Source organism: Gobio gobio (genome assembly GCF_949357685.1).
Source record: "Gobio gobio genome assembly, chromosome: 16".
In the NCBI taxonomy this organism is placed as follows: Eukaryota; Metazoa; Chordata; class Actinopteri; order Cypriniformes; family Gobionidae; genus Gobio; species Gobio gobio.
In genome coordinates this window covers 14,286,145-14,313,774 of record NC_137109.1, presented here as the reverse complement: position 1 = coordinate 14,313,774, position 27,630 = coordinate 14,286,145, and the positions used below count along the sequence as shown (strand labels likewise).

Here is a 27,630-nt window from a genome sequence, read left to right as displayed (position 1 = left end):
GAGAACGATCAGAGCTCCTCCCCCGCTCGCACTCTCTCTGTCTTCAAAATAAGCATTCTTAGCTTTCTAATATTTCACATATTACGTTAATCAAAATAAAAAGGTGGGAAGACTGAATCCATGTTGCACGTGGCGCTATCAGACGATGTTTTCCTTTAATTACCGCTGGGTGTGAAATGCGCTCAAAAAACATTGACTGATTCTCTGACCAGCTGACATAAACCATACTTTCAATAAACGGGAAACAAATGCTATCCGGTTATGAAGTGTTTTCTGTGTGTTGACAAATCTTTCGCGATGTTCTAACAGACGGGATTCGCACACAACGCGTCTGCTAATGTCCGATTCGCCACCTAATGACTCCTTTGAACCGAATCATTTTAACGACTGGTTAGAACAACTGATCTGTCCAGCACTGAACTCATGAATCAGTTTAAAGGGGCTATATGCATTTTTCTGAAATTTAAACTCGCGACTGACACCTGTGGCCAAAAAACAGAACTGCTCTTATTTTCTGCTCGCTCTCGCAGCGGTGGTGACGTCACATCCGCAGACAGCGCGGGAAAAGACGACCCGCCAGAAAATAGGAAAAATAGGATACAGGCTTATAGGTGCACCCACTGTGAGCGGACAAGGTGTCAGTATGCTCATCAGGAGATGTTTGAGTCATAAATGGTAAAATAAAAAGGTTATTGTTACGTTTATTTTGGGAGAAAAGTTGCATATAGCCCCTTTAATCATTTACTCTGAACATCTGAAATGAGAACAAAAGTGTGCTTACACAATTTAGCAAGAGTGGGTGTAAGAGTTAGTTTTAATTATCCACAGTCTTTCAGCTTATTTATGTTCATAATGTGTAGTAAAATAAATAGCCTATAAATCACTTAGTTTAGACTGGAGTGAGGTGAACCCAGAACAAAGTTGTTGTTAGCTAGCTGATAATTTTATGAAATTGTATATGGCAGAAAATTAGGCTATTTGTTCATTTCTTTAAAACTACTTTTTAATATTGATATGATTATATACCAAAACAATTATCAGTAAATAGTGTAAAAATGAGGGACAAAAACAAACATCAAGGTATCCCACATGAAAAAATACTATAGTATATTATAGTAAAATTACTATAGTGTTTTTGAACCATACTATAGTAAATATACTACAGTAAATTGTAGTATATTATAGTATTTACTACACTTTGTTAATTTACTGTAGTATATTTACTATAGTACGGTTCAAAAACACTATAGTATTTACTAGAGTAATTTTACTATAATATACTATAGTATTTTTTCATGTGGGATCAAAATAAGATAAGCAAAAGTTACAAACTTTCTTTGAATTTATTTAAAATGTATTGTCAGTATTGCGCTTGCAGATCACGTGGGTAGGGTACTTTTTTACTGTGCGTGTGTGTGTGTGTGTGTGTGTGTGTGTGTGTGTGTGTATGGATGACCATGTCTGTCAGCCACCACCGAAGACCATTTTTGACCCAGGAAAAACCCTGTGTCTGTATTTAGTAGATTGTGTTTAACTTACAAAAGATTGATTATCAGTTCAACACACAGAGGTATAGAAATTCTACATAGATTTAAACAAAACTGCATTGGTATCGGAATCGGCCGATACTCCGAATTTTAAATATCGGATCAGATCGGTTCTGAAAAAATGGTATCGGTGCATCCCTATCACGCAATGAACAAAACTCTGGTGTTTCAGCAATTACTAATCGTAATGCCTCTGATTGGCCATTAGCATTCATAAACTCAACACAGTCGTGTGTGATTGGTTATAGCTGTAAAACGCATAAAAAGTATGATGCAACATGAGCCGATCTAAATTGAATGCAGCAGGCTAAAGAGGTTATTATATTCCGTTTTTTGAGGTTCACTAATTACTAATTACTTTTTAAATAAAGTAATCAGAACAGTAACACGATTACTTTTAAAAGGAGTAATCAGTAATTTAATTACATTTCCAAAGTAACTTGCACAACACTGGTTGAGAACAATAAGAGTAAATAATGACAGAATTTTCATGTTTGGATAAACTATTCCTTCAGCATTATCCAAATTGGTTGATCACAAAGACATATTCCGGATGTTTCACCTGTTTCAGTGTTGAGCTGGCTGACATTTTCCAGAAGTTCAGAGGCAGTGATGTTTTTCTTCCTCTCTGGATTGAGTTTCCAGTACATGAGCAGAGCTGCTTTCCTTACACTGCGCTGAAAACGAGATTCACATGCCAGTGAAGACACCTCCTCTCGGTTCTCTGCTGTGATGCCTGGCACAAACACACAGACACACACTTATCCATTTTAAAGTCAGTCTAAATGTCTAAATCTTAATAAGTATAGAGAAAGGGATCTCATATCTCATACAATCTAGATATCATAAGTATCTGCTTTACCCCTCCTGTCATGCAGGCAATGCTGTAGCAGCTTCACTGCATCTTTTCGTCCATTTTTCGCCGCCTGGAGTAGCCATGTTACCGCGGTGACAGAATTGACTTCTTCGTCTTCTTGCTCGGCTAATCTCAGGTAATATCTACCAATCTGTCCAAAAACAGTGTAAGTTTTCGAATTACTATAACAATGTATAATGTGAGTGTGTTTTTGTGGCATTCAGACCTCTGTCTGTGCTTTGGCATCCCCATTCTTTGCCCTCTGTTTAAGATCATCAATGCTTAGCTCCTCTGGGATTTCCCCTAGAAAATGAAAATAATCCCACACACAAACAGCCTTATACTCACATTGTGATGTCACAACAAATATGTATAGTAAAGCAAACCAGTCCTGTTTGTACTTAAAGGTCCCATGTCATGACCTTTTTTGTTTATGAGGTTTTTTAACATTAAAATGAGTTCCCCTAGCCTGTCTATGGTCCACCAGTGGCTAGGGAAGGTGGATACGGGGCTTTGCCAGCCCAGAGGATTTGAAGAAAATGGATTCCGTTTATTTTTTACATTTAATTCAGTTGCAATGTAAGTAACAGTGTTCATTAATGCCTGATCTGTGATCAGTGATTTCTGATGTGTAGCTAATTATTTAAGTTCACACAGACTTTCTTTCTAAATCGTTTAATACTGTTTAAGCATCAGTGAATCAAGCCAGTGACTAAACCATCAACTTCACATTGTTTCTCTTAGTAGCATGAAACATATCTGTTATTTAAATTGTGATTAAACAACAGAGAGCCATCTCTTTATAATGTTCAAAGCTGTCAATCACACGTCGCAAGTATATCTGCACACTTGCCCTAACTCCCGTTATAATGAATGATGCGGTTATGCTGCACAACGAAGCTCTTACTGTATTCATATCGATATTGTGTTTGTTGTGGTGAAAGCATTTTGTGAAAGAAATCGCGTTGCAAAAAATAGGAGAAATACAGCCAAGTCATTTTGATGTGCCACACTTCCTGTTGCCAGCAGGTGACACTTTGACTATAACTGACTATAACTGGGCAGGCTGGGGCACATTTAAATACATGTAAACAGTGAACCCGTATAAATAGCCCTACACTGGAGGTAATAATACTGTATATTATTGATAAAACAACGTTTTATAATGAGTGAAAAGGAATTCAAAATGAGCAACTTCAAATGTGATATGAAATAACAAATAACTCAACAGTAGTAGAAGCACATGGACTGTGGTAAATGCAATGCAAGCAAGATTTTTTCCATCATAGTTGTATATAGTTTTAAACAAGATGGACCAACATATTTACAACAGTAGAAAGGCTTTTGAGCTCAACAAGAAGCTGTAGCCGTGTTTATTCATATTTAAATTACATTATAAATATATTATTTTTGTTTCCCACAGGATTTTAGACATTTAGACATTTGTCCCTCTAGGCTAGGGGGTGCTCCCCAAAAGAAAATTTTGTTCATTTTAAATTTAAATGCATAAATCTGGTGAATTTTGAGAGCAAAATTAAGTGACTAGATCCATGAAGAAATTGTTTTGTAAAAAATTTTGTACTTTCGTAGTAATTTATTTATTGGTTGCATAGATATGAATGGTGATGGTATAAGGGCATATAAATGATAGTTCATAAATGGTAAAACATGTAGGAGTATGCATTTGAATCATCAAAAATATATAGCAAAAGAAGTTACCTTCGTTGAATTAACTTATTTCTAGAATAATTAGTGGGGGCCTGTAATACATATTTATTATGTGAATATTTAGGCTACTAGGGGTCTAACTGTTCAAATTACTCATGGTTCAGTCTGTATGTGCTATATTCAGGGAAAAAAGAACTACTGTCAAATAAAAATAAAGAAAATAAAAACAAATAATCTAACTATGCAAAAGCACACATAAATACAATCAGAGCAAAGATACTTATGAAATAATCAGTGCTTTTCAGGTTTTTCTAGTAGGTCTAACATTAGTTCTCAGGTACAGAAATTGAATATCAGTAATCAAATGTAAAATAGCATTGCATATTTGACTGTATAAATTAAAGATTGTTATTAAAGTAGGTGGTGCTATGAGCCATTTTGCCACGCCTAATTCTGAAACCCATATCCGGCGTAAATTTTCGCCACTTCTGACGCGTGTGCAAAGTTTCATGAGTTTTCGAGCGTGTGTAGGCCCTTAAAAATGCGATTCATTTGGGAGAAGAATAAAACCCGTAAGTTCCCAACCCGTAAGACCTTCAGAACATAAATTAAGATATTTTTGATGAAATTCGATGAACACTTTCAAGGCCCAGAAAGTATTTTTTAACTATTGTTAAAATAGTCCATGTGACTCCAGTGGTTCAACCTTAATTTAAAGGGGGGGGGGGGACACTCAGTTTCAGTCAGTCTCATGTCAATCTTGAGTACCTATAGAGTAGCATTGCATCCTGCATATCTCCGAAAAGTCTTTATTTTTATTATAATTATAAAAGAAAGATGCGCTGTTCCGAGTCTTTCCGAAAAAAGCCGTGCGGCTGGGGGCGTATCGTGTGGGCGGAGCTAAAGAATGTCGAGCGCGCGCCGCTGTTACTGTGTTGAGTGCGTCTGAAAGCTGTGTCATCCCTAAAAGCGGGGAAAAACTTTATTCAACATAAAAAATGGCTTTTAATCAGATACAGCCATACATCTATGATCCGGAATCAGACCCAGAGGCTGAAGTTGAACAGGAGCAGCAGCAAAAACGACTAGAGCAGGACGTCGACTATGTGGTATAAGTTACACTAACTATATAATATGTTTAGCGGCTTGTGTTATTTAGAACACCATGTCAAGCGCGAGTGTTACAATGTGTGTGTGTGTGTGTGTGTGTGTGTGTGTGTGTGTGTGTGTGTGTGTGTGTGTGTGTGTGTGTGTGTGTGTGTGTTACGCATGGTTTGTGTAGACATGATTTGTAGTAAGCGGACTGGTTTTGCACGTCAGGCTAGTGTTTACATAGAAAGACATGGAATAGTTGCGCATTTGAATGAAGAAGCACGCTTATTTAGTTCAACATATTTCCCCACTCTTTGTGTATTGTTGTTTGGAGTGCTTTTACAATACACAAAAATACACATATAGTGGCCAGCTAAACAAATGTACACACACTATACATCGCATGCTCCATTGATCAATACGTGATCATGTTTGGGCTACTTGATGGGCATAGGCAAAAACGTTGGGACCTTTATCGTTGGGACCACTCCATCCTTCAGTATTAGGCGATCTGAAAATCCGTCGTCGAACTGGGCCTTGTTTATAAAACAATCGGCACCGAAATGCAGGGAACAGACATAAATATTTGCGCAACTCAGTTGCTGATCCGGAAAAGCAAATTCCATCTGTACGAGCCAGCGCTTTGATGGGCGTAGCCTATTGCTTTCACGCTCTCTCTCTCTCTCTCTCTCTCTCTCTCTCTCGCGCGCGCGCACGCTCTTCCGGTAGAATTGCCCGTACGGCCCATACAAGGAAATTCCGCCCTGTTGACGTCAAGCAGACCCATGATCGAAAAAAACTTTCCGAAACTTATGACTAACAGGAAGTACTAATTTTGGCAAAGAAATACTCCCATCAAACGTCCACCTTAGCTTTTGAAACTGTGTCCATGTTTAGCATGGGAATCCAAGTCTTTAACAGTGCAAAAAGATCAGTATGCATGAAACAGCATTTCACCCCCCCTTTAATGAAGCGACGAGAATACCTTTTGTGCACAAAAAACAAACAAAAATAATGCCTTTATTCAACAATTTCTTCACATCAGTGTCAGCATTCTACGTAATTTACGTTGGTCAGCTCCTGCATCAGTATCACACGCATGTGTCGTGGTGTTCACGTGAACAGCTTCGGCCAATGGTAAGCCTGTGTGCTGGATTTTTGTTTGTTTTTTGCACACAAAAAGTTCTCATCATTTCATAACATTAAGGTTGAAACACTGGAAAACACTATTTTAACAATTTAACAGTTTTTACTACCTTTCTGGACCTTGAAAGTGTTAATTAAATAACTGTCTATGGAAGGGTCAGAGAGCTCTCAGAATTTCATCAAAAATATCTTAATTTGTGTTCCGAAGATTAACAAAGGTTTTACGGGGTTTGGAACGACATGAGGGTGAGGAAATAATGACAGAATTTACATTTTTGGGTGAACTAACCCTTTAAACTTATTTCGGTTTGTTGTCCAGGTAACATTTATAATTTTGAAAAATAAAATATACAATATAGTTTAAAGGCCTGTTCACACCGGGACGATTTTCGCGCGCGTTTATCGCCGACGTTTAACGCCTCGTGACTAAACAATGGGCGACAATGTGAGTGTTCACACCGACGCGTAAAACGCCAGGCGTAAAAGCGTCTTTTAAAAAAAACGCCTCGGGTTCGTTTTTTTATTTTGACGGGGCGCGTTAAAAACTGGCCGTCCAATGGGATCAGCGCTTTTGTTCACGTGCCTGGAGCTGCTGAAGTGACAGTAAAACACAACTTCGGTCTTGCACAAAATCGGTCTTGCCGAGCACACATTGATACGAAGAAGAAGTAGTAAGTAGACAAAGAAGAAGATGGGATGCTAATGCTGCTTGCCAGTTAGCAAAAAGTGTGTGAATGGTTTTGCCATAGACATAATATATCTGTGGTTTTGGCAAGCACGTAAATACTGTCTCTCCTCTTCTTCTGTGTGACAAGCGAGTGTCAGAAGCGTACGTGCCGCAGCACCACCTTGTGTACCGGGAGCGCATCTACTGAATGTGCACGTTCACTCGGCGCATCGCCAATGAAAATTGCTTGGGTGTGAACACTCAAGACGCGCTGAAAAACGTCACGAAAAACGCTGGCGATAAGCGCGTGCGATATTCGTCCCGGTGTGTACAGGCCTTAATTCTAATTAAAATTATAATTTGGCTGGTGCGTCACTTCATATTAAGAGCCCCTGTGAAACAGGAAATAATGACTTATCACTTAAGTGTTCCTGATCAAGAAGGTAAACTAAAAATATTAATAAAAAACCTTGTATACGAATGGGTAAATACTTCAGTTCGATTTTTACTTATTCGAATTTGTAGCGGTGCCAATCATTTTGGCACACATTTTTTGGAGAAAAACATATTTATATATATATATATATAAAATGACAATATCCAAAAACTATTTTAATAGTTCTAGATAGCAAAAACAACACTGGTGCATGTGTAACAGAAGATCTGAACTAAGTCTACACAATGACTTAGAGTAGTGAGTAGTGACTGTAAGGTGGAAAATAATCAAAGATATTTGAAATGGAACAAAATCCTCTGCTTTGCTGTTAACTGCCATCGTCGTGATCAAGATATTGAAATTGACTCAACCCCTTCCCCCTTAACGCCATCAGAAGGGCCAGGTTGAGTTAGAAAGACAAAAGAATGATTGGCCGGCTGGCCAACAGGTTTTCGCACCTTTGATACAATGGGGGAAGTTTTGTCTGATTGGTTATTTTCAAATGTCTCACGGGTTGGTCTGATTGGTCAGTTTTACAAGAGTCAGATTAAAATTTGGTGACATCAGGGAAGAGTATAAAAGAGGATTTCATCTGTAGCTCGCTCTCTTTGGATTCTCTGGCTTTCTCTGGAGAGAGCTGTTCTTTAGCTCTCTCCCTCTTTCTTTCTTTCTCTCTCTCTCTCTCTCTCTCTCTCTTTCTCTCTCTATCTCACAGGTAACATTCTAGGCAGAGGCCTACTGAGCATAATTAAAGGTTTATGTTTACATTTATTTGAAACGATTTTAAGTGTAACCATAACTAGAATTTGTGTTTCCTTTTAGAAGAGATTTATGTCTATTATGTAATTGACATTTTACATTTACTTGATTGTTAATAAATTGTTACATTTTGATCCTTTCTGAATTAATCTGTAATTATTAACTATCTCCAATGTGGAACGGTATAATTGCAACAAAGGGTTAAAACGGAACGATCCACTGTATGATTAACTATCAAATATAGATGACCAAACAACCGGTTGGGATTCTCTTCTAAATGCGACAACTTTGATAAATGGAGTCAGATAAAGAATATTATAATCAAATCCATTCTTCCAGCTGAGACACTGAACGCGTAAGGCCTTCACCGCGGTTCGCTACCGATCATTGGAGCGAATTCATGCGGTCTTACAGTTGGTGACCCCGAATACGTGATGTTGCGAGCAGACGAGCAACGTGTTTTCAGCGAAGTATTGGATTTAAAATCAACAAGAGATTTGAGCTTCTCTTTCCTCAGCTGTTCTGTTGATCTTGTGAATGGATTAAAGCGGACCCTCCGACCAGAATGAGTAAGTAAACCTTCTTTGCCTTTTAGAATTGTTGAGGGAAAGTTTTATTTGCAACTCACACATATAGACACATTTCTAGAACGGGTCGGTATGCCCACTATAGATCGGAACCGTAGAAATCCGATATTGTGTAAGAATTAGACGTGAAACATGACTTTTCAGGGAAATAACAGCAGCAGTGTAGATGAGGAAATTATGGCAATTTTAGGCGTACAATTACAAGATCTCCTCGTTCGATTAAGCGATAAAGGATTGAACCTGAAATGGAGTAACACCGAAATTATATCCTGGTATTCTGCTAAGGGCGCACAGCTCAAATCTGAATCAAAATACAAGAAAATCCCCGCTGCAATTGTTTATTTGCTTCGTCGTAACGATCTCAAGACAATGGTCGAGAACGAACGAACGATAGCAAATATCAAAGAAATTGAAAGATTGCGATCTGACGAATTACAAAAGTTAAGATCAAAAGTCGAATCAGTCTCATACGAGCAACTTGAGTGGGCTAGGCAGCGTGAAAATATGGCAACAAAAATTGATCAGTTACAAGGAAAACTTCAAACCGGCAATAATTACATATCTGCTCTCGAAGATTGTTGTGATAATGCAGGATTTCCAGTGGCCGCAGTAAAACAAGCAGCACTGAATGAAACTTTTGAGCTAGCGAAGCCAAATGATAATGATGACAATGATGCTGCGTTAGGATACAGGCCACAGAGAGAAACTCATAACCGAGCTCCTGTGTTAATGCCTGAACATCCAAAACAACGAAGCCTGATAAAGACTCGCACAAAAGCTAACGACACAGCTAAGAAATCTGTTAAGGTCGCCGTGCTTAAAACTATGACTAATGCGAACGACGAAACCACAACGATCAGCCGTCCGTTAACCTGCGAAGAATGTTCTAGACACAAACAAGTCGTTGGAGTAATGCCAAGAAAAGGGCCGTTTCAACCCTACTGGGAAACATTGATGCTACAGGCTACGGTGTATAAGCTAGAAGTTAGAGACGTGTGGCAAATAGCACTTCTCACTCTCCCTGAAGAGCTCAGACCGAAACTAACCGAAGGCATGAAATCTGGCAACATAATCGAACGAGTCCGCAACGAAACAGACGAAGCCATATATGAACGACTAAAACAGGCATTATTAGAAATGAGGGGACCGACACACGCAGATTGGAGCAAAATACTAGAAATCCAACAGGCGAGTGATGAAACATTTGAGACATACGCCGAGCGGTTATGGGTAACTTACAGAGAACACTCAGGATTAGAAAATGCAGATCGAGACCATGACGCGTTATTACAACTTGTGAAAAATAATGCTGGCATCCCAATCCAACGGGCTTTGTCAAATGGCGTCGATCCAGTTAAAAACACATTCCAATCCATAGTAGACTGGGGCTCAAGAATAGAAAATAGATGGAAATCTAAGCTAAATGCTGAAAAGTGCATGACTCCCATAATGCTTAACAGCAATGGGATTAAAAAGCATGTTCACTTCGTAGATGAGGTGACTTGCTCTAATGAATCTGAAGCATTTAGTTCAGAAAATGCACAAGAAAGTGTGTCTATTTTAGCTCTTAAGGGGATGCAGGATGATTTGCAAGCATCCGAGAGTCATGAATATACTGAAACTCCAGGAGAAGGTAGCAGACAACCCAATGGCAAAAAGAACAGGTTTTGCAGATCCTGTCAGAAAATCGGACATGTCGATGGAAAATGCTGGTCACTGGGTAACGGGCGACCTCCACCGTATTTTCAGAAAAATAGGAAATTACTTTTTAAAGGCAAAGAAAAGCGCTCATTTGCAGGTAAAACTCTCAGTGAGCTAACTGCAGTGTTCATGCAAGGCCTTCAGCTATTAACTTCACTTGCCAGCGGGCTAGCAGCCTCTTAGCAAGGAGTTTAATAATAAAACATCCAGATTGCAATGATCCTGTTTGTATTTTCAAATTTGTAATTATATAACACATTGTGCGCATTGATTACACATAATAGTTGTTTGTGTTACAAGATACACATAGACTAGTCAAGTTTATTCTTTAAAACACATGATTGCTTTACTGTAAGTGATGAAACACTTAGGATAAAGGTCGTAGATGCTGCGCATTCTAGGCCATGTATCTTGTGTAAATTGGAATAACTTTAATACTGGAATTGTACAGCAATTTCAAGTTGCATGTGACAATGTTGAATTTGTTTGTCTCCTATAGTGGAAGCTCTGCTATTTCCCATATAGCTGCAGTAAACCATAAACAGGAACATAGAATTGCCATCTGGCTACAGTGTGAATTACAATTGCATTAACCATGAAAATGTCTTCATCGCAACAGGACTCAATAACTCTGACCTTTGCTATTTCTAATTTGAGCAAGTTATAATACTTTTCATTGGTTCAATTCCCAGTGCCAAAAAGGAGGGGAATTGTGCTGTTAAATGTGGCACAGATAATAGAAAACCAATTCATAGTTAAATGTGGCACAGACAATAGAAAACCAATTCATAACCAATTCATCCTTCACTCAGATTGTGAAGGCTCGACTGCCAGAACAGTGTTAAGTGTTAATACACAGAAACAGCAGCAGCAATTAACTGTGTTTCTCTCTAAATTTGTTTCTCTTTAAATTTGTAATTTGTTTCTATCTCAGGATGACAATTGCAATTCCTTGGAGGACGGACGGCCAAAAGGCCCTCCTCCCCCCTGCATCTCAAAACTGGAGATGTGAGAGATGGGTGCGAATATCTTTATATATATTTGATGGGGTCAATCACACCTCACAATATGTCTACATGACCTCCCAGTGAAAAAACTGGAATTAAATTATGCAACACAGATTGATATTGATTAGATTCCACCCATCTCCAAAACATTAACACAGAACACACCCTACACTCACGACAACATCACCTGGAATAGACCAAATCTATTCAGGCTGAGCACTACACATCATAAACGACAAAGATGACATAGAGTCTAAAAGTGTTACTTCACTAAAGATCTATTGTTCATCTTTTCACACTAACAGATCCAGATAGCTACACTCACACACACACACACACACACACACACACACACACAGTTACCAGGAATACCCATTATTGTATGACTAATCATATTTAGATCTACATTAATTACATTGGAAGATTCCTGAGCAAACACAGTGGTTATTATATATGTATGTTTTCATAAATGTGATTGATTTGTTGTTTTTCTTTTATGGTTTATTGATGAGTACCATCTTTTTTTTAATGTATCAATTGCACTGACTTTTGCTACATTTCCTTCGAGAAATTCAGACCAAAATGCTCAAATTCCACTACCACCGAAATAGTGGAAAGTTACATGAACTTTGAGTTTGATTTCCGAGTCTTGGTTACACTGAATATTTTGCTAATACTCCTCATGAAAAGGGGGACTTAAAAATCAACAATGATATGTTTTGTTATAATGCATTTTATTTCAATGTTCCCAGAAACAATGTACGAGCTTGTGGAATCTTCTTTTTATTCTCAAACCCTGACCACTTTATTAAGTATTTCGATTTAAGGGCTTATTGCCGGAGACCATTTTGATATGACCACATCAGACTTCTGACCAATGAAAAATGCCATGTATGCTTTTGTTCTTTGTTGTGCTTAATCACAGAATACCTGCAGCAAAAGTTCGCTCCTGTGTCCTGCCTCAAAAAGATTGACTGTTCTTGAGGTGTGAAGTATTCAATGGACGTTTTGCATATCAATGATGAAGTTCTCATGCAGGGCTACAAGGACAACAAAGGCTGAAAACTGATCAGCTGCTTTTGCAACAAGTCTGGACGAGAAGTCTGAAGAATAACATCTACACACAACAGAAAGCATATCTTTGTGGACAATGCCACCTTTGGACTCAATGGTTGTGGCCAATGGTGCCAAACGGGGAACTGTAAGGTGGAAAATAATCAAAGATATTTGAAATGGAACAAAATCCTCTGCTTTGCTGTTAACTGCCATCGTTGTGATCAAGATATTGAAATTGACTCAACCCCTTCCCCCTTAACGCCATCAGAAGGGCCAGGTTGAGTTAGAAAGACAAAAGAATGATTGGCCGGCTGGCCAACAGGTTTTCGCACCTTTGATACAATGGGGGAAGTTTTGTCTGATTGGTTATTTTCAAATGTCTCACGGGTTGGTCTGATTGGTCAGTTTTACAAGAGTCAGATTTGAATTTGGTGACATCAGGGAAGAGTATAAAAGAGGATTTCATCTGTAGCTCGCTCTCTTTGGATTCTCTGGCTTTCTCTGGAGAGAGCTGTTCTTTAGCTCTCTCCCTCTTTCTTTCTTTCTCTCTCTCTCTCTCTCTCTCTCTCTATCTCACAGGTAACATTCTAGGCAGAGGCCTACTGAGCATAATTAAAGGTTTATGTTTACATTTATTTGAAACGATTTTAAGTGTAACCATAACTAGAATTTGTGTTTCCTTTTAGAAGAGATTTATGTCTATTATGTAATTGACATTTTACATTTACTTGATTGTTAATAAATTGTTACATTTTGATCCTTTCTGAATTAATCTGTAATTATTAACTATCTCCAATGTGGAACGGTATAATTGCAACAAAGGGTTAAAACGGAACGATCAACTGTATGATTAACTATCAAATATAGATGACCAAACAACCGGTTGGGATTCTCTTCTAAATGCAACAACTTTGATAAATGGAGTCAGATAAAGAATATTATAATCAAATCCATTCTTCCAGCTGAGACACTGAACGCGTGCGGCCTTCACCGCGGTTCGCTACCGATCCTTGGAGCGAATTCATGCGGTCTTACATGACATAGGAACTTGTGGAAATACAAGCATGGGAGTCTTGAGACATCTGACTTTCCTTGACTGGGTAAAATAATAATCAATGACAGCATTTATGCACATTTTATCTTGGTTACTCTTATGGATTAGCACTGTTACGACTACACAATCTTAAGGCAATTTTTACTATTTTACGTTTTGGCGAACTGTGTTTTTGTTTGATCTCATTTGTACGTTTTTGTATGATCTGCTTATGTCCCAGTTATGGGTATGGTTATGGGTGGACCGTCATGCTTACTTTTTTCTAATAATCATATGTTTTTGTATGATTCACATTGTAAACATTTATACAAAATCGCCACCTCATCAAATAGTTGTTTTCCCATGAGATCGGGTTGGTTACGAGCGTGAACTGTGTGCTAAACAGGAACTGTGTGTTAAACGGAGTGAATCTGTACCCTGTGGAGGAAAAGATGATTGTCCAGGAAAGGCAGTGTGGCAACTGCTGGCTGCATTCAGCTGGGATCGACCTGTCTGTGAGGCAAGGTGTGGGGGTGGATTCATTGCTGAAGGGGAGGAGCTAGGCTTTGAAGAAGAGGACACTGGATGAATGGTATGCCCTGACGCAGAGAACGCTGTGGGAACAGATGATGCTGGGGATGACAGAGGAGATTCAAGTAGAGAAGCGTCCATTTCTAAGCCCTGAACTAAGGCAAAAAAGAAGAAAAAATAATAATAATGGAGAGTACAAAACAAATGGCTGCAACATTTTTGATTTCTATTTTTCATGAAATATCCTACTTACACAGCTTATCCTGCCTTATGGAAAATCATATATTAAAACATAATATAAAGTAATATGTAATGAAAAAATATACAAATTAGGCCTATAATTTTAGTGAGTACATTTCTTAGTATTGGTATTAGTGATTTATTAGTAAGTGAGTATATTTTAAAGGGATAGTTCACCCAAAAATGAAAATTAGCCCATGATTTACTCACTCTAAAGTCATCCTAGGTGTATATGACATTCTTCATTCAGACGAAGTTATATTAAAAAATGTCCTGGCTGTTCCAAGCTTTTTAATGGCAGTGAAGGGCTGTTTAGTTTTGAAGTCCATAAAAGTGCACCTATCCATCATAAAAGTAATCCGGCTCTGGGGAGTTAATAAAGGCGTTCTGAAGCGAAGCGATGCTTTGTGTAAGAAAAATATCCATAATTAAAACTTAACCAACTGTAATCTCTAAATTCTGCTAACTGGCGTACGCAGGTTCAGGAGAGACTGGCGTTCCAACGTATATGACGTAGGATGAAGGCGTAGGGTAAGTCCTGGTGACAAACGCGGAAGTGCAGAGGATAGAGCAAAACACCTGGTTCTTGCGAAAACTAGCATATTCTCACCGGAATGTCCTACTACATCATACACTGGTACGCCATTCTCTCATGAATGCGCGTAGCCTACGACAGTTAGCGGAAGTTAGAGATTACAGTTTGTAAAGTTTTAAATATGGATTTTTTTCTCACACAACAGACTTCAGTGCTTCACTTTCAACAGACCTTTATTAACCATCTGGAGCCGTGTGGATATCATTTATGATGGATGGAGGCACTTGTATAGACTTCAAAACAGAAAAAGCCATTCACTGCTATTATAAAGCTTGGAAGAGCCAGGACATTTTTGTATTTGTCTGAAAGAAGAATGTCAAATAGACCTAGGATGACTTGAGGATGAGTAAATTATGGGACAATTTTAATTTTTGGGTGAACTATCCCTTTAAGAGTGATAGATATTACTTAAAAACAAATAGTACATTTAAAATATACCATGGTAACCACAGATTCCACCATAGAACCATACACTTACGATTATCCTTACTATAAAAATGTGTGCAGTGTCATCATAAAAACAACAAAACGACAACAACAACAAAAAAGACAATGAAAGATTCTTAAGGAGTCCCCATGTTCATTTATTACACTTTTACAGTAGTTGAAATAATTACTTTAGTATTACATGAAAACGAAAGAAAGCTATTGTTACCATGGTAAAAGTTTTGCAATGGGTGTATTTGCATTAGTTAGAGAAGCAAATGAGTCTGAGCTGTCATTCTGTCATTGCTCACCCGTGTCACCTTCAATGCTGACCGGCAGAACAGAAAGTAAAGTTACAGTCAAACAAACACACATGCATGTGTGTTAAACCGCGTCAAACACTGACAGACAAACGCCGGGGAGCAAACAGAAACACACCCGAACATCTTCAAACGCTCAAACTCTGTATTTCTACATGTCTGTTCACATACATACATAAATGAAAGTACAGCGTCAGTGACATTTCTGTCGCTTTATTTCTCTTACCTGAGCTCCTCCATCAGTTCATCATGAGCATGTGTGAGCTGTCAGCACAAGCCTGCAGTTACTTAAGTCTGTTCTGACACTAGACGCGGTGTAAATAAAACGTGATGATCAGAGGCCCGCCATGCTGCTCAGTAAATAAACCCTCCCTCACAGACTGACTCCACCAGAATGTTGACATTGTCCTATTCAAGTTCCTGTTGCTGCATCCCTCGATTTTCAAAATAAAAGACTTAAAGGGTTAGTTCACCCAAAAATGAAAATTCTGTCATTAATTACTTACCCTCATGTCGTTCGACACCCGTAATGGTGCGTTCACACCGGACGCGATTCGCGCGAGTGATTTACATGTTAAGTCAATGCAGAGACGCGAATGGCATTCTGCTGCGCGATTCGCGCGAATGACGCGAATTGAGCGTTTTGAATTCTCACATTGAAAAATCTGAACTTTGGCGAATATATTCGCGCCGCGTTAACCAATCAGGAGCTTGCTCTAGTAGTGACAACAATGAGGAGAAAATCTGTATTAGGGATGCACCGATCCACATTTTTTCACTTCCGATCCGATCCCGATACCTGAATTTGGATATCGGCCGATCCCGATACTATTCCGATACCAGAGCTGTGTTTGCTTTAATATTATTATTATCATTATTGTTGATTTTATATGATGCTGACATAAACTCCACTCAACAGGCAAGTATGATATGAACATAATAGTGACCCAAATTATCACGGTTATCAATTTATATTTGAAAATCAACAAACAAAAAATAAATCAGGCAGCTCTAAGCACTTTTTTTAAGCTAGATTCTGTGGGATTTCCTTCCTTATAATGGCCGTCGTCAATGGCAACGCATAATGCATAAATCTCTAATATTATATCTGTAAATATATTCTCAAGCAGAATTCTCATCAGTGTTCTATCAACTATGACACATTTAAATCTAGCATATTTTGTGTAAGAGCCCATACAGTATTCTAGTGAAATAAAGCATATATTTTCATATGATTTGACAGTTTATTTGATTAAATATAAAAAATCAAAAAGGTGTGCATCATACCTAACACCTAGATGAACACTTTACAGTCAGTTTTATGACTAAGTCATTCTCTTCAAATGCCATTTAAGTTAGAAACGTGTATACCGGTAGCCTACCAATGTTGTATGTAACTTAAGAGACGGTCCCTAGATTCGCGAACGTCAAGCCAACCTAATGCCAGTCATTTCAGATGCGCTGTGGTTCTGCTGTGTTTTGTTTGAAACTATTTTCGGTGCTGAAATATAACAAAAACTGTCAATCACTGTATGATGAATGAATCTCCTGCGTACATCGCACGTTTATCTCTGCTTTGAGCAGGCACGTGCAGGGGGGGGGGGGGGGGCTTTGGGTGCTCGAGCCCCTGCCCTTTTTCAAAATGAATCAAAAGTGCCCCTCTCAGACAAATATCAATGATAATATTGTGGTCAATAAAACTAAATAAATGTGATTATTATAACATGACAATGCATACAATAGTAACGAACGGCTCAAAAGTCGGACAATTTCTGTTGAGGCGTTGCCTTAACGCGTTGCTATGGGTTGCGTGCGTTTTGATTGACAGCTGATTTTCCACTGTTCGGAAGCGGCTCTCGAGCCAAATATGGTCCTTTCAGAGAGTGTGTGGCCTCACGGGAAAAAAGTAAACCAATATTTTTTTTTTCATCCATAATCAGAGCTAATGTGTTGATTTAATTACAAAGCTATATATGAGCTATTTATTTTAAAGTATTACACAATTCACCAATGCCCGTTTGTCATGCATAGGCTATACACCAACCAATCGTGATCTGGCAAAGCAAGTTCAAATTCCATTGGGCGATGTGAAGCGGTAATTTTTTTTCTGTTCTTATTCATAAATCGGCTGAAAATTACATGGACAGACGAACTTACGTTTGTGGAACAATTTCCTGCGGTTTGGCTCATTTTATAAATTGCATCACTGACAAAATGGATTTTAACAGACAACAAACAAATCCCTGCACAAAACCACAGCAGCAAAAGTCGCATTAATGGTAAGTAGTGTTAAATTCACTTGTGTTTATGTAACGTTAGCCTATATTGATACACCGTTTACTATTTCATGAAACTATCAAAGTTAACAAAACCCAAGTGCCACCGGCACCTACAGGCCTATTATGTGAAGTGTGGCGAAATGGTTACATGAAAGGACTTTATTATATTACCATTTTTGAATATTATGCAGCATTATGAAATAAGTCTCTTATGTTCATCAAGCCTGCATTTATTTGATAAAAAACAGCAATATTGCGAAATATATTAAATAATGTTTTTCTATTTTAAAATAATTTAAAATATAATTTATTCCTGTGATCACAGCTGTATTTTCAGCATCATTACTCCACTCTTCAGTGTCACATGATCATTCAGAAATCATTCTAATATGAGGATTTAATGTCAATGATGGAAACTGTGATACTCTTTTAAAGATTCTTTGATTAATAAAAAGTTAAAAAGAACACAATGTAATAATATTTCACAATATTGGGCTACTGTTTTTTCTGTATTTTTGATTAAATAAATGCGATTAAATAAATGCTTGATGAGCGTAAGGATATATATATATATATATATATATATATATATATATATATATATATATATATATATATATATATATATGTAAGTAAATATATGTAAGTATATATATATATATATATATATATATATATATATATATATATATATATATATATATATATATATATATATATATATATATATATTTACATATTGCCCCTTTTTTTACATTTGAGCCCCTGCCCCAGACGAACTCTCTGCACGGCCCTGGCTTTGAGTGTAATTTCAGCGAGAGTGAGAGCGGCGCGCGCTCTGAACAAAACTACGCTAATCTGAACGCCTCTGATTATTATATTCATAAACTCAATATAAACACGTTTGATTGGTTATAATGAGCAACGCGATTATAACAGATGGCTTTTGAGAAGACCATAATAATTAAAAGTTAAAAGTGGCTGGTGTGAGTGTTACACAGCCGAAATACACACGCAGATGGCGATTGTCAATGTCAAGCCCTGATTATTATCTCTTAAGTCACCCTAGTCTTGTCTGCTTTTGTAAATGTTTGATTGCGTTCGTTGTGTTGTACGACGCGAGGAAGCTTCCACCTCTCTGAATTACGGTTTTGCAAACATTGTCTTGCTCTGCGGTGTTTCCAGTGTGAAGTATTTCCACACAGCTGACATGTTGGCTAGCCACAATGCTGCTCAATGCTATCCTGCTGCAAACTGCGGAATGGATTTCCTGAGTGGGGCGTGTCTCATAACTCCGTTCAGGAAATCCATTCCATAGTTTGCAGCCAGCTAGCAGACAAGCCGGCGGGAATCACTTTTGGAAAGCGCAGACGTGGCTCATGGGTATCGGATTTCTCCGCAGGTTGGATCGGGAAAATCCGATACGTGAATTAAGCTGGTATCGGTCCCGATACCGATACTGGATCGGATCGGCCCCATCCCTAATCTGTATATTAATATCTGGTTCAGACAATATGATTATCACTGTGATAACATTAAATGACATGAAACACAACCCATGCAGTCTCTTTTTGTTAAATGCAAGTTTATGTATGATCAATAATACAAAAGTGTAAGTAAAAGGTATAATAAGCTATACATGAAATAAAGCAAACAATTCAGTCAAACATTCAAAGTCAGTGCTAGTAGGCTAACGTTACAACTGTAACGTACAGTTATAGCCTAAAAATAAAAAATTATCAAGCATGGCATTATCAAGATGCATGTTTACTAAATTCAAGCATTAAATTAAATTAAATTCAAATTTATTTGTATAGCGCTTTTCATAGTGTAACCCGCACAAGGTTACTGGAGTGCAATACCCTGTTCTGCCTGTGGGTGGCGCATACATCCTTTTTCTAAATAAAACAAACTCACCTTTCCTCCAGGTGCAGACGCTGTTAGAAAGCATCAAGGACTGGTTGAAAGTTGTGAGAGAGAGAGAGTTAAGCCGCATGACTTTGCGAGTTCTTCAAGATACCTCCGATTGGTTTTTTGAGAGGGATAGATCATCTGAGTCTGACCTTGGTGGTCAGTGGCGAGCCAACCGCAGAAGTCAGTGAACGGACCAAGAGCCTGGTGTGGCCAGCCGTGGCATCTTTGGGAACCATCATCATCCTGTGCCTCATTTGAAACACAGATAAGAACACACGTAAACCTACCCGGGTAGTGAAACAAACATACATACTACAAGGAACACACACACACCACAAACTTTCATGAAGTCTTTCTTTATTTGAGATTGTTTATTTTGGTTTTGTTATTGTGCGCCTGTGCACCCAGGAAGCCGGCTTAGGTAGGCAGGGATTGTAAATAACTGTCTTTAATTTTGTATAATACATTTCCAAAAAACGTACCTGTTTTGTGTTATCTGTTTTCTGCTGACCTTTTACTATTTCAGGCTCCGTAGTCGTACCTAGAGCTTTTGGTATTAGTCCAGCTTTAATTATAGCTAATTCAAGTAGTTATCGGTTTAAATTAACCTGAGACGTGGGTTACAAGTGGCGAGCCAGCCAGGAGCCTGGTTATGTGTTAGCAGTGAACCACATTATAAGTGTGTGGAAACTATTTTCAAGTGCGTAAGCTCTTTGTTATCTCTTTATAGAGCACTCTTTACTAAAGATGGAGTTCATAACAAGCTCAGGCATCAAAGTCCCCAATGCAGTAATGGTGAGTGGTTTGCTTGAATCACCAGAAGATGAGGAGATTGTAGACTTCCTTAAGAATTATGGCTCCATGAGACTTGTCCCAGTTACTGACGAGGAGCTTTTTGCCCAGTTCATGAATACTCTTCAGGATCCTGGTGAAAAGGCCTCTACTTACCTCTGCCGCCTTCAAGCTGCCCTGAACCTTGCTGTTAAGAGAGGAGGAGCTGCTGTTGGAGAAGCAGATAGACACATTCTCAAACAGTTTTGTCGCGGGTGTTGGGACAACCCCTTGCTCTCTGACCTCAACCTCGAAGAAAAGAAAAGTCACCCACCAGCATTTTCAGAGCTCTTGTTATTAATCCGCACTGAGGAGGATAGGCAGGCAGCTAAAGCCACACGTATGAACACTCTAAAACCGGATAAGTTGAGTTTACTTCAAAAATTTGAGGAAAGTGGTTGCCCTAAAAAATTTAAGTAATGATTACTTGATAAACTTGAGGTAAATTTATTTAAAGATATTAGTCGTTCTATAACCATTTTAAGTTGAATAGACTAAATACTTTAATTTTAAGTAATACCGCTGTTTAATTACTTCACTTATCGTTCTTACTTAAACCGTTTAAGTTTTGTCAACTTAATTCTATCTGGGATCTGAGGAAGTGTACTCCCAGAGTGCATTGTGGCATGAATAAATTAATTGCTTCGTTTGACTATTTTTGCCTTTATTTTACTATTTGTCTTTTGTCAGTATAACCCCAATAATGACATATATACATATATCAAGTACATATACATATATATACATATACATATACATATATATATATATATATATATATATATATATATATATATATATATATATATATATATATATATATATATATATATATATATATATATATATATATATATATATATATATATATATATATATATATATATATATATATATATATATATATATATATATATATATATATATATACACATATATATGTATATACATATATATATATATATATATACACATATATATGTATATACATATATATACATATACATATACATATATATATATATATATATATATATATATATATATATATATATATATATATATATATATATATATATATATATATATATATATTACTTCCCTTGTTTTGAAATCAATTTCTTGTTGCATTGCTGCATTAATAGGAAGTGAATTACTATAATATGAATGAAGTTCCAAGTTTCCAACCAAAGGGAACACTAATCACAATTATGGTGAGAAGAAGTGGAGGAAATGAGTGATAAGTCTAGAAAAAATTGCCCCGCCTCAAAAACACTTTGCCCGTCCGCCCGTCCACCCGCTTGTTTTTTTGCTTTGGCAAAATGGTACTCAAACCAGTCAAGTAATGTTTACTTGAGTTTTCTAAGTAACGAAGGCATAGCATGCAAATAGTTCAGATTACTTACTTGTTTTAAGTAAGGTCAACAAATTATTGGACATTAAGTAATATATATAATTATTATTATTAACAATGTTAACAAATAAAAATAACTGTCACATTGACAAACATTAACATTCTGATCGGATTCCAATAAAGAAACGAAACGAAAGAAAATAATCTGAATTTTAAAACGATTCCAAGAAGGAACCGGTTCTCCATGCCCAATACTAAAAATGTCGCATACCAAACACTCTAGAGCGCTCTTTAGTTCCTACTAAATTGTAACATGGCGTGCCTTTTTACTTGCCCATTTATCTAGTATTGATGGTCGTTGCAAAAACTGTCATGCAGGGGTGCGTTTCCCGTACAACGATGCAACTCGCTGGTTTAACTACCATAGTACGATGCATCTTTAAAGAAATCAACTAGCTAGTCACTACTGTTTCCCGAAACCATGGTACCTGTGTCGCAAAACCATGGTTTGAACCACATTGGTTGGAGCTGTCGTTCTTCTTCGATCTAATGGCGGACTGGTGCTATGAGCACATATCGCCACCTGCTGTAAATTTGTTTTTTTTTTCTCTTTTCGACTGCGCTTTCTTAGTGACGATGTGGAGTAATTACGTTAACAACTCAACATTCATTCTTTGCACAATGAAATATAAACATATATAAACACAATGTTGTCTTCTCTGATCCCAAAAATCTATAACTATTAATTTCACAATTTCATATTTATTAATTTCTTATTGAATATTGATAGATCAGCACAATTAAAATGAAAATAAATTATGGGTTTTACTGTTGATCAATGATCACTGTGATTGTTATATTGTGTACACCTGTTGCATATTTTGCTTAAGATCATCAGCTATTTAAGTCCCCTTGCCATACAGCTATGTGTTCATATGACCTATATGAAAATGACGCGAAAACCACAATTTTCAAAAAATTAAGTTACAGTTCTTTTGGAGGAGGTGGAGAATAAAAAAACAGCTATTTTCAAAGCTGAAAAATTGTGTAACAAATGCTGATAAAAAAAAAAAAATCCTGGGCAGAAATCACCCAAAAAATAAATGCTTCTGCCTATTCCTTTTCAGACTTTATGTTGATTTATGTCATCATTTGTTAAATGTTTAAATGTCAGAATAAAATAAATCTGAATCTGCCTACGTTTCCTTAGCGCTAAGCACTGCATGTGTTGCGTAGGCCTATATGTGTAATGCTACAGTACAGATACAATTTAATATTTAAGGGAAAACCCTTTTTGTAAAATATTGTTATATGACAATTTGTCTTTGGGAATTTAACAAAGCCACTTGCACACTCGTTTCTTCGCACAAACGAAACCAAGACTGCGTCCCAACCAGCATAAATAATCCTTTCGGAGGGCACTTCGAAGGGAGAATAAATGCGATCGTCACGCTATTATATCGTTTGAAATAATTTGTAATGAAGAAAGCAAATTGTGTTAAACCTAGGCACCTCGACTTTAAGTCATCCAAATGACTTAAAGTAGATGGTGAAACCTTCGAAAGAAATAGGCTATAGGGTCGATAGCTCTAAATAGAACACATCCCAGCTGCTGCGAAATCAATGACGTCGACACGACAAACTAACAAGGAACTATACTTCTAACCACAGGTTAGTTCCAACCACACAAGTTTGCGATGCAGTTTGCGAACGTTCGTTGGAACGATGGTTTCGGGAAACACCAAATCGTTGAACTGGGGTGCGTTTCCCGTACAACGATGCAACTCGCTGGTTTAACTACCATAGCACGATGCATCTTTAAAGAAATCAACTAGCTAGTCACTACTGTTTCCCGAAACCATGGTACCTGTGTCGCAAAACCATGGTTTGAACCACATTGGTTGGAGCTGTCGTTATGACGTTCTTCTTCTTCTTCTTAGATCTAATGGCGGACTAGTGCTATGAGCACATATCGCCACCTGCTGTAAATTTGGTTCTTTTCTCTTTTCGACTGCGCTTTCTTAGTGACGATGTGGAGTAATTACGTTAACAACTCAACATTCATTCTTTGAACAATAAAATATAAACATATATAGGCTAAACACAATGTTGTCTTCTCTGATCCCAAAAATCTATAACTATTAATTTCACAATTTCATATTTATTAATTTCTTATTGAATATTGATAGATCAGCACAATTAAAATTAAAATAAATGATGGGTTTTACTGTTGATCAATGATCACTGTGATTGTTATACTATTGTGTACACCTGTTGCATATTTTGCTTAAGATCATTAGCCTACCTATTTAAGTCCCCTTGCCATACAGCTATGTGTTCATATGACCTATATGAAAATGACGCGAAAACCACAATTTTCAAAAAATGAAGTTACAGTTCTTTTGGAGGAGGTGGAGAATAAAAAAAACAGCTATTTTCAAAGCTGAAAAATTGTGTAACAAATGCTGATTAAAAAAAAAATCCTGGGCATGAAATCACCCAAAAAATAAATGCTTCTGCCTATTCCTTTTCAGACTCTATGTTGATTTATGTCATCATTTGTTAAATGTTTAACTTTAAATGTCAGAATAAAATAAATCTGAATCTGCCTACGTTTCCTTAGCGCTAAGCACTGCATGTGTTGCGGGTGTAATGCTACAGTACAGATACAATTTAATATTTAAGGGTAAACCCCTTTTTGTAAAATATTGTTATATGACAATTTGTCTTTGGGAATTTAACAAAGCTACTCACTTGCACACTCGTTTCTTCGCACAAACGAAACCAAGACTGCGTCCCAACCAGCATAAATAATCCTATCGGAGGGCACTTCGAAGGGAGAATAAATGCGATCGTCACGCTATTATATCGTTTCAAATAATTTGTAATGAAGAAAGCAAATTGTGTAAAACCTAGGCACCTCGACTTTAAGTCATCCAAATGACTTAAAGTGGATGGTGAAACCTTCGAAAGAAATAGGCTATAGGGTCGATAGCTCTGAATAGAACACATCCCAGCTGCTGCGAAATCAATGACGTCGACACGACAAACTAACAAGGAACTATACTTCTAACCACAGGTCAAGAGCTGTCGTTCCAACCACACAAGTTTGCGATGCAATTTGCGAACGTTCGTTGGAACGATGGTTTCGGGAAACACCAAATCGTTGAACTATGCTGATATAACGACGGAACTTGCGACCATAGATGGCCAACGATGCTTTCGGGAAACGCACCCCTGATCGGCTGAGAATGGGAACCGATGATGGTGAATTTAAATTTTACTATAACTGTAATCATAGGCGCGAGCGAGATGATTGACAGGAAGATAGCGGAGGCACAAGCGCAAGATCAATTTTGTTAATAACAGAAAACACAAACCACAAATTGAGGGTTTCCCACATGGGGAATTTCCAAATATCTTTTATTTATTTGTTATAATTCGGGTATAGCTATTTTATGTCATCCGTCTTATTCGTTTTTTTAACAAAAGTTCCATAAACGCTTAAAAAAGTTTTTTTATTGTACCATTTTATTGCTGTTGTATTTTCATTAAAAATAGGGTAATAACGAAAAAAAAAACATTCGTTTGAAAGTAATTCAAGAGGAAATTATGAGGTAAGCAATATCATACGAGCAAGAGTGCTATTTTCCAGAGTACTAGCCTATACCAGCACGATTGCAAAATGCGATATTAATTTTATACAACAGTTCAATAAACAACAAGTTGTCATTTTTTTCAGTTTTGCTCTATTTTTCCAACAAAAATAGATTCAAACAAAGTATGGGTTTCGTTCTCGCATAATTCACCGTTTTTGAACAGTCGGTTAGAACAATTATAGTTGAATGATTCTAGAATCATTACGCCGCCAAATATACTGGCAGTTTTATAGTTTCATAGGCCTGGAATAAATAAATTTTCCCAACATATTCATATTTCTATAATTAAAATATTATATTTACAACATAAATTTAAAAATCTCATTGCATTATTCAGGCAATTGTAATTACAGTGTAAGAGGATTTTGATAAATAGTAAGATGGATTTTGTTGAGCCTTATTTAATTTAATTCTTATAACAGCCATAGTGTTTCGTGGTAAATAGTGTAATTACTAAAAAGATGGTCAACAATATGTAACTTTACTTTATAAGAGGTGTGCCCTAAAAAGTGAGCATGCAATTTTGAGAACACCAAGGAAAGGGCACGTTCTTTAGTCTGTTTGGATACTTAAAACACAAGTTTGCACTGCCTGTTTGGTTGACCTGTTTAGCCTTCACATTACAACATGCGTGGGCCTACCATATAAGCGCGCGTTCTTAACGAAAACGCCCGTTTTCCATGACCCCAAAGCGCACGTTAAGAGCACGTTTTTGTGGTAAACCATGCGTCAAAGACGCGCGTTTTGCTGTCAAATCGCCAGCGCCCCCGCCAGGCGCGCCCACTCGCGATATTCCATTATTATCCAAAATTCTATTACGGAATCTTATGAGGGCGCCTACTATAGCCTGTTAGTCCTCTAAAATGTTATATAATATTGAGGAAATACAGAAATGATTTAGAAACGCACAACAGCAGCTACATATAGAAAATACAAATATATATATAGGCTATATTACCATCGCTTTGGCTGCGCCCCTATGCGCCGCATATAGCGCATACCCACTTTGTGCACCACTTATGTTCATGTTGTGGTGAATTACAACCAATTTAACATGTTTTGAACATTTAAGACATTATCTTTTACCTGGACTCTAAAGCCCTAAGAGCCAATGCACATTTTTTTCTTTCTTCCTTTTTTCTCTTGATCTCACCTTAATTTTCTTTAATTTCATTCAACATTTTCTTCAACATTAAATAACGTGGAGAACAAGTCATTCTGAGCCAACATGCTTAGTTTCATGTTTATAGTTTACCCATTTAACCAAATAAGAGGTTACAAAACTATATGCTGACGCATTGCTGCCACATTCATATTATTTTCCCACTCAATTATGTCATAATGAGATATGTCGTTTTAACGTAATGACATAACAACATATATTTTCTCCTAACAAGGACATATGTAGGCTATATGTTGTATAGTGATGTGTACAAAATATGCATTTATCCACATTAGAGAATTTATATAACCTATGTGCCTTTGTCGCACTGTTGCACCGTCTTTATTTAAAAAATGTATTGTTTATTAAACGTTTATAAAAGTTTTTAATTTCAAAAGCATTTCTAAATTCAGTTCATATTTCCAACAAACGAAAATCCAAGCCAAAATAACGAAGTGGTAAAGAAAAATTATGTTATTGAAATATTGTAAAGTGCTCACATGAACACGAAAAACAATATGCAAAATCAAAATTGAATAGCTCCGTATAACGGATTGTGAAAAGTGCGTGCAACCTTCATTAGGGTTAGTAAAATAACGAAATTATAGTTAAGTAAAAAAAAAAAAAAAGTATGTAAAGAGATATAGTAAAATAAAAATTGCTTAAAAGTGCACAACTCTTCTTAAGTGGAAGAAAGCTACGTACTTCCCCCTCACGTGCAACCTATTGGAAAGTGCAGATGTCAGTAGTTGGGTTAGTAAAAT

At 37.1% G+C, this 27,630-nt stretch overlaps 1 protein-coding gene across 4 annotated transcripts in view; it reads right to left on the bottom strand.

Annotated features, from left to right (window-relative positions):
- The window catches only part of wfs1b (Wolfram syndrome 1b (wolframin)), a 33,874-nt gene extending 17,811 nt beyond the window's left edge, over positions 1–16,063 (bottom strand). Inside the window, exons 1-5 of one of the 4 annotated variants that reach the window (XM_079839768.1) lie at positions 15,894–16,058; positions 13,993–14,241; positions 2,630–2,706; positions 2,410–2,554; positions 2,110–2,283 (exon numbers count right to left, since the gene is read on the bottom strand). In XM_079839768.1, coding sequence (XP_079695894.1) covers positions 2,110–2,283; positions 2,410–2,554; positions 2,630–2,706; positions 13,993–14,227 — 631 coding nt within the window. In that variant the 5' untranslated portion in view covers positions 14,228–14,241; positions 15,894–16,058. Of the gene's footprint in view, positions 1–2,109; positions 2,284–2,409; positions 2,555–2,629; positions 2,707–13,992; positions 14,242–15,893 lie in introns of all 4 variants that reach the window. The other 3 variants (XM_079839769.1, XM_079839770.1, XM_079839771.1) reach the window with 3 other exon arrangements.
- Positions 16,064–27,630: the final 11,567 nt, after the last annotated feature.